General features: G+C 66.0%; 1 protein-coding gene across 1 annotated transcript; it reads left to right on the forward strand.

Moving 5' to 3' along the window:
- Positions 1–2,315: 2,315 nt before the first annotated feature.
- H696_02553 (hypothetical protein) lies at positions 2,316–8,140 on the forward strand. The gene is made up of 12 exons (XM_009496464.1): positions 2,316–2,764; positions 3,024–3,267; positions 3,417–3,781; positions 3,898–4,177; positions 4,427–4,750; positions 4,946–5,322; positions 5,430–5,754; positions 5,931–6,064; positions 6,151–6,262; positions 6,433–6,941; positions 7,097–7,565; positions 7,815–8,140. The coding sequence occupies exons 1-12, from the start codon at positions 2,376–2,378 to the stop codon at positions 8,067–8,069; spliced, it is 3,783 nt and encodes a 1,260-aa protein (XP_009494739.1). The 5' UTR covers positions 2,316–2,375; the 3' UTR covers positions 8,070–8,140.

Here is an 8,140-nt window from a genome sequence, read left to right on the forward strand (position 1 = left end):
CTGCCGCCTGCACGCCTTTTCCCATACTTGATTTCCTCCATCCGGATCTTCGGCTCGGGCCCCCGGTCCGGGGGCCGGACGCGCAGAAAACGGGGGCGTCGTGCGAACGAGTGGCCGGGGGGGGGGGGGGGGTGAAAAGAGCCCCCAACTGGGGGAGTCCCCCCTCCTTCGCCCCCTCCTTCCCCCCGTGGAGAAGGCGTGCCTGGCCATGGGGCCGGCCGCCGTCCCCGAGCGAGGGGGAGGCGCAGCCACCCCAACAGCCAGCGCACTCCCCGCCAAGGGAGTGCCCCTTTTTGGTGGGCTGGCAGCATCTTCGCCTGGGGGCAGGGCAAGGGACCACGCCCCGATCTGGCGCGGCACCTCCGGCGGCCGAGGAGGCCCCCAAAGGGGCAGCAAGAGCGAACAACCCTCGCGGGGCACCCTTCCCGGGCGCACCACCACCTCCACGCTCCTTCCCTGCGGCGGGGGCCGGGAAAAAAAGGCTCTCCCCGAGAATCCGGTTCCCAGGCCGGGCACCCATGTACAAGAGGCCGCCTCGTGCGCTCGTCCACCGGCGGCGCCCTCCCGGCTGTTTCCCGCGTCCCCCCCTCCCCCATTAACACACACACAGAGACTTTCTTTCTTGACCCATGACCCATAAGCCCCTGCTCTACTTCTGGGCCGTGGTGGCCGGTGCCCCGACCACGGTCGACCAGGTTGACGCCCCCATCCCCGACTACCAGTGCCTCGAGGAGCACATGAGGTCCACCCGGGCAACCTTCATCCAAGGCCAGGTGCTTCCGCTCGGGCCGATTGCCCCACCCCGCCGCCAAACACCTCGCCATCCAGCAACTCACCTGCCCCCGGCCTTCCTCCCCGGGCCGATGCACCGCCCGGCCGGCTCAGGAAACCCTCTACCTGCCGGGCGTTATCCTCCGGCCCAGGGCTCTTGTCGGCGAATGTGGCAGATTGATGGCTGGCGCCGTCACGCCCGATACGGTCATCGCCTTGGAAGGGGCCACTCCCGCCATCGATCAGGCCCTCAATGGGCCCAACCTTTTGCGGTGTGCCCTGCCCGGTCTGGAGCTGCCTCTCCCCGTGGGCGAGCACTTCGTTTCTCCGGCCGGCTTCAGTTCCTTTGCCAACATCCCCACAGCCCCGGTGGTCTTTCGCGTGGTGCCCGCCATCTTTGCGGCCCTCTTCGCTCCGCTCTCCGGCAGCAACCCCACAGCTGTCGGCTTCCGCACCGTCTCCCCCCAAGCTCTCGATGTGCTTTTTCTGTGCGCCCTGAGCCCCCCCGGCGGGCAGCCAGCCACCCTCCTTCTCCGAGCTTCGTCCTTCTTCCCCCCCCCCTCTCTTGTCCTTTGGCCACATGCCCGTATGCTCACCGGGAATCTTGCCCCATGTCTTGATTCGCCCCCCCTCCCCCCTTCACTCACACGCGCATACTCATCTGCAAATGCCCCGCCCCGGGGCCTTCATCACTCCGGACGTCTCCAAGCCCCGATACCCATTTCGCTTTCCGGTCTGGACCCTGCGCACTGACGTTTGCCGAGGAACTGCAGCGTCTATTTGGCGACCAGGCATCCTTGCGCTTGCTTCCCATGTCGCATCCCCCGCCCTTCCTACATTCGGCCTACCTCAGGCAGGTCCCCGCTGACGACATTTCCCTGCTCAATTACTCGTCATTCCGCAGCGCCAGCTCTCTGTTTGAGTTGGGCATGCGCCTGCTATTCAAGGGCCAGGTGCGCCGGGCTTCCCGGGCCACGGGTCTTGGAGGGTGCTGCCCATGCCGCTGACAACCATCTCTCTCTCACTCCCGCACCCCCCTTCGGGCGTTCTCTTCCCGGGCCACCCACCCCTCCGCCCATCTCGCCCTCGTCGCTTCCCGGTCCTGGGGGCGGGGGTCTTCTTCCGAACACACTGGCACCCGGCCCCCTGAATGGCGCTTCCCCCCCCCCCCCCAGGCACATGTGGATGGCCGCCAGTTTGTGCACCTCCTGGATCACCAGCTCCAGGATGTACCCTACGGTCTTGTCCATGAAGACACATGGGTGTCCCCCAAGCTCCTCCGGCTGCCCGATGTTCAGCTCCTCGGCCAGAAGCAAGACTTGCAGCTGCGTCTGTTGCCCAGTGTCCTCGCCCCCCCGGGCATGGTCATCATGTCCGACCGGGCTTCCGCGCGGCTTGGCCTCCCGCCCGAGCCCTGTCGAGCGGCATTCCGCACGAAGGATGCCTCCCTGCTCCGGGTGATTGTCCTGTCGTACGGTCCTCCACATGTGCCTCCCTCTGGCCATCCCCCCCTTTCGGGTGCACTCACCCTTCACCTTGTTCCCTCTCGCCGCCGCCGCCGCCGCCTCGTTCCCTGCTCGTCGCGACCCCGCACACCATCATCAATGCGTGCCTCTGTCACGCCGCATCAGGTCGGCAATGGCCAGCCTCGGCGCCAAGGTCCTCCTGCCGGTTCGCTTCTCATCCACCCGTCGACCATCGACGCCCTGGGCAGTCCAGACGCCGAGGTGTTCCTCGGTCCGGACGACCATCAGCCGATTGACCCGTCGGTGCTGGTCGCCGGTATGTCCGAATCCCGGCAGCTGGCTCGGGCTCGCCCGGCCACGGTCCACATCGACGGCCGCCCCTGGTCGTCGATGACGCTCCGGCTGGACCAACCCCTTCCGGCCTGCACTCCGGCCTGCACCATGGCCATCGGCCAGAAGCGGCCCACCGGCTCCGGCCACGCCTTCCACTATGTTCGCATGGGCCAAGGCCCTGCCATTGGTCTCACGTACGTCCCTTCGCTCGTGTGGCCGACAGCCGCGCTCCCCGGCGGCATGGCAAGCTCCGGCGCACAGACCCTCGCCGAGCACCTGCGCAGGCCATTTCCCACACATACAAACACACACTCAGAGAAAGCGAGAGAGCGAGACCAGCTTTCTTGCCCCGGCCATCGACCGCCCTTCGGGCATCTGAACAGACCTCATCAAGCTGACCCCCCGCCCGCCCGCCCGCCCCCCCCCCCTTCCCTTGCACTTCCCACCGCGCAGATTCGATGACTCCCTTCCCGAGGGGGATATCAAGCTGTCGGCCGACCTCCTGTCTTGGGTGATGCTGCACGGCCCGCAGCAGTTGGAGCTCCATGTCCTCGCCCTGGACGCGCCCCTCGCTGCCATTGCCATTGGCGGCAGTCCGCCCGGCACGCACACCGCCGGCCCTGCCGGGGGTCGGCCCGCTGCGAGCCTCCACGCCACAGGGTCCTCCGGCCCGACGACCGGCTCCCCGGCTTCCCAGGTGCGTCCTGGGCACATGGTGCGAACGCGCGTCCGGACCATGCCTGACCCATGGCGGCTGTCCTCCTTCCTGCCCTGCCCCCCCCGCCCGCCCCCGCGCGCGCCTATTCCATGACCGGCGCCTTGCCGCCGCTCGGTGCCGGGGTTCAGAATGGCAGCCACGCCACCCACCTCCAGAGCTCCAGCCGCCCGGCGCATGGTGATCACATCCTGCTGGGCGTTCACGGGCAAATATTGCAGCATGCCACATTGCAGGAGGGGCTCACGCGCACATTGAGCCGCCCCTCGTCCCCCCTGCCCCACCGGCGTCTGCCCCATGAATGCCTCGTCTCCATCTCCCTCACCGAGCACTTCGTCGTCACCTCCCGAGTGGACCCCATCCCTCGGCACGGGATGCCGTGCATCTTCATGCACCCGCGAATCTGGCACTTTCTCCACGAGACCCTGGCCCCCACGCGGATGCATGAGACATCTCCCCCATTGGTGCTCTTCAGCCATGTCATCTGCGAACTCCAGTGCGTTTGGCCCCTTGTCGGCCTGCTCTCGGGCGAGGGCCTCCTGCCGCTCCAACCACCATCCCTTTCCCTGTCCGGCCTTGCGGCCCCACTCACTCGGCAAGCATGGCCACCAGTGTCTGGTCGGCGAGCTGCTCCCCGCCAGTGGGCCCCGACCCTGGCCAGGTCGACGTCCTCCTCCCGCCCACCATCATGCCTCGCGCCACCAAATACCCCAGCCAATCGATCAGCCCATCCCTGTTCCAGATCAAGATCCTCCATCCGGCCCGGGAGCTCGATGTCCATGTCCAGGCTCCGGGCTGGCCACTGCCCGAGGGCCACTCGCCCGCCTTCATGCAAGCCCTCGTCTCGTGCCTGCATTCTCACATGGCCGCCGTTCGGGCATTGAGCTCTCGCGTATGTCCATCGACCCATCCACCCGCCTGCCCACGGGCCACGATCGCACCCGGCCCCAGGGTAGACCGCCGCTCGGCGCCCGGCGCCCCCTCTCCGGGTCTTGTGGCCCACATCCCCCGCGCCCCCTGCGGGATAGGGTCGATCCCCGACGGCTACCCCGCCACTGGCCACATCTGGTGGACTTACGTTGCTCCTTCTTTTTAATCCCCCTCCCCCCTCCCCTCCGCTGGCCCCTTCGCCTCCTCGCAGTCCTACGTCCTCCCTGCCGGCACCATCCCAGGCTATCCGAATGTCGGTGAACTCTACTACAGCATCCCTGCAGGACGAGCATTCGGCCCCGACGACAAGGAGCCCCGGGCCTTGGTCTACTCTTCGGACACCATGCTGAAGGTGGTTCTCGGCAAGCCGATGGTCCTCTTGGCAGAGGGGACCGCGCCCCCGACCCACACCCCGGCCCGACTCAAGTTCCTTGCGGTCGACATCCAGACGCCCACCGACCATCCTCTTGCACACCAGCACCTGGAGTCCATGCTCAAGAGTCACATTGCCGCCCATCCAGGCCCCTGTCCCTTGGTACATTCCCCTTCCCCCCCCCCCCCCTGAGACGGGCCAACTCGAGCTGCCTGTTGCTTGCTGCTTGCCTGCTGTGGCCTTGCATCTCGTCTTTGGCCTCGAATCTCCTCCTGCCCTGTCATCGCCCTCCCCCCCCTCTCCTACACACACACACACACCCACATGTACATATATTCACGCACACGCAAATAACAGACCGGCTCCATGGAAGACCCCACCAGTGGGCTCCCAGTGGCATTCCACATCAGGCTGCTGCTGACAGACCAAGGGGCCGCCACTCCAGGAGGACGCTTCGACCCGGGCTTTACGGCCATCCACTTCGGACCTCGACCGGGGTCCGGCGCCATCATCACCGACGCCCCAACGGTCTTCCTGCTTTCGTCGCCCAGCCGCCCCGGCCACATGGTGCCCTTCCAGGTGACACAGCCCCCTCGCCAGAGCCCCTTTTTGACGGACGCCTTCATCCTGCCCGAGCATTACCGCCAACTTGTGCACCTGGCCGCCGCACGGCAGCCCTGCACCCTGTCCCTCGGCGATGCCGACCGGCCACATATTCCCCCCCTGGCCTTGAGGTATGCCCCACATGGCCCCATGCGCTTCCCATGGCCACCCTCGGGCTTTTCCCTCCCCCTTTGCCCTTGCCATTGACGTCCCCCCCCCCCCCCCCTCGCCGAGTAAGAACTACCTTTGACAGCTTCTCCCGGGCCAATTGCGCAAGCACCTGCTCGACATGTCTGGACCGCAAATTCATCAGCACTTGCTTTTCCTGGGAGTGCTGGTCCACGGCCTCGTTGCCGCACTCGGAGGAGGCGCCCTGGTGCCATGCCCACCAGGGGCCTCCCACCACGGCATGTGCCACCGAGCTGCAGCCCACCCAGTCCGGACTTCCGTCCTTGATCATTCCCCTTCAAAACATGGCCCAGTGGAATGTCCTCGGGTCGGTGAGGACATTCACCCTGCACGCCGCCGCCGACCCCACCACGGAGCCTCCTCAACCGCAGTCGGTGTGTCAGTCCACCGCCAAGGCCGTCTCGCGTCCTTCCTGGCGGCACACCCATCTTACACATGCCACCATGCCAGAGGACCACCCCCATCCCATGATCACAGAGCTCACTCAGACCCCCCTCCCCCCTCTCCCATGATGGCACCTCTCTCTCTCTCTCTCCCGCTCGCCCGTTAGATCCCTCGCACGCATGGGCTCTCGCCGGCCGAAGCGTCAGGAGATGCCCCCCGCGACACGGCAATCACCCTGCCTGGCCCCGAGGACCAGCTCCCGGACTCCGATACCCCGGGCCAGTCAGGCCCCGACCAAACGTGCGCACGCGTCTGGCCCCCGTTGCTCCAGGATGCCGCCTCTCCCTGACCCCACCCCTCTCGCCACCTCGGACGGGCTCCCCAAGTGTCGCCGTCATCTGCCTCATCCTGAGTGACTTCTCCGAGGGAGACTACCAACACATGAGTTGGACCCTGCGCCGGGTGCTGTCATTCCCCTCTCTCATCATCAGAGATCGGGTATGTGTCTCCTCCCCCCCCCCCCCCCCCCCCCCCCCCCCTGCCGCCTGCCCCGGCCCCCTGGCCACACATCTTCCCTCTCCCCGTCTCGCCAAGCCAGCCCTCGATTTCCCCATACGACACACTCACAGCAAGATGGATGCCGGCCCTGGCCACTGCCCCCTTGGCAGGTGGCCCATGCATGCCAGCTGGCCGGCCTCCCGGCCAAGGACACGGTGCTGGCCGACCCTCGCGGCCAGCCGATGGACCAGGGCCACGTCGACCCGCGCCAGACCATGATCGTCTTCTACTCGGCCGGTGGCCGGATCAACGGTCATCCGAGCATGCTTTGGATTGATACCTCGGGCCTTCCGGCCGGCCGGCACTTCTTTCTCCAGATCCTGCCCCATAGAAACAGCGATAGTCCCATGTCCATGTATGTCCCGCCGGCGGTCCATCGGGCTTTGCTCCAAGCAGCTCCCCCTCGCCCGCCCTCCCCGACGGCCGATGCACATGGCCATCGCACGCCCAGCCCGCCCATCTCCTCGAATGCTCGGACGCTCCTCAAGTTTTCGCCCCCTGCCGTCCAGTCTCCCGAGCACGCCATGCCCTTCTCGACTGCGGGCTCTCTGGCGCAAGGTGTCATGGACATCGTCGCCCAGACGCCCCTCCACTTGAATGGCCTGGGCTATGTCCTTCAGTACGCCACGGCTCCCCCGGCTGCGCGCTGCCAACACTGGGAATCACCCCGACGGGCGATCCCCCCCCCCCCTCCCCACCATGCTCCCAGCTCGGCTTCTCTCCTGACTTCAATGCACATTCCTCCGCCACCCGTCGCCACATCCTCCCCTTCAGTGACCATGGCTCCCGGGATGTGTCCTGTTTGGTCCCCTGCCGCTGTTGTGGAGGCCATGCCCACATCCTGCTCTGCAAACACACACCGACGCAGTGTGTGCCCAACACGCCGGATGAGGCTGCCACATCGCCCAGCACTTTGCTCTGCACCGATGTGAACCACATCAAGATCGCACAGGACAATGCACTCGGCACGGCGCCGGCCATCCTCCCGCAACCTCTTCGCCAGGGGGTCGCCATCATGCCATCGACATTTGCCCCCTTGTCCTTCTCCGGCTCCCTCATCCGCATGACTCGCCATGTATCCAGCCCCAACGCCACAAACCCCCACGTGCCCATTCGACACCTGGTCATGGCTGTCTCCCTCGACCGCTCCACGATGACGAGCCATCACCCGGATTACCTCGAGTTCCGCGCCCGGCTCTTCCTTACCAAGCACTTTTCCCACTGCACGCTCCACTTGCCAATGGTGCGTCATACATCAGCCGAACATCCGCATGCCACGCCCTGGAGAGCACCTCGACTGCCTTCTTTCGCGGGAGAGCGACAACAAGAGCCAGATCACCCTTCCTCCTGCCCATCTGCCCGCCTTCTCTCGCCCATTAACATCCCACATGTCGATGTCCACGCCTTCGATCATCCTTTTGTGCCTCCTTGCCGGGGGCCGGCGACCTCTTTCTCTCTCTCTCTCTCTCTCTCGCCCTCTCTCGATGTACAGATGTTCCAGACTCCCTATCTCTCTTGTCGGGTCGCTGCCATGGTCGACGACCAGGGGACCTCCCTTCGCTCGGGCATCTTCATTGGCCATGCCCCGCAAGAGGCGATAGTCGCCCAACATGCCACACCCCATCTTCATGGGCGCGCCCCGGCGGTACCAACTGGTACTCGGATTTCTTTCATCTGGCCAGGCGGTCGGCCAAGCACATATATCCGGAGGCCGATTAGAATCATTCCCATCCGTTACCGCGACTAGCCTGCTCGCCACCCGTCGCCTCCCCCTCCCTTTCCTGCTGTTCGAGGAATAGATCATGCTCTTTCGGCCCA

The sequence above is a fragment of the Fonticula alba genome (assembly GCF_000388065.1).
Source record: "Fonticula alba strain ATCC 38817 unplaced genomic scaffold supercont2.4, whole genome shotgun sequence".
NCBI lineage: Eukaryota > Rotosphaerida > Fonticulaceae > Fonticula > Fonticula alba.

Bases quoted from the DNA above. Each gene is read 5' to 3' on its own strand.
- H696_02553 (XM_009496464.1), top strand. From the start codon at position 2,376: ATGCGTGCCTCTGTCACGCCGCATCAGGTCGGCAATGGCCAGCCTCGG. The intron at 3,782-3,897 runs GTGCGTTTGGCC...CATGGCCACCAG, and splicing joins CATGTCATCTGCGAACTCCA to TGTCTGGTCGGCGAGCTGCT. The intron at 5,323-5,429 runs GTATGCCCCACA...TCGCCGAGTAAG, and splicing joins ATTCCCCCCCTGGCCTTGAG to AACTACCTTTGACAGCTTCT.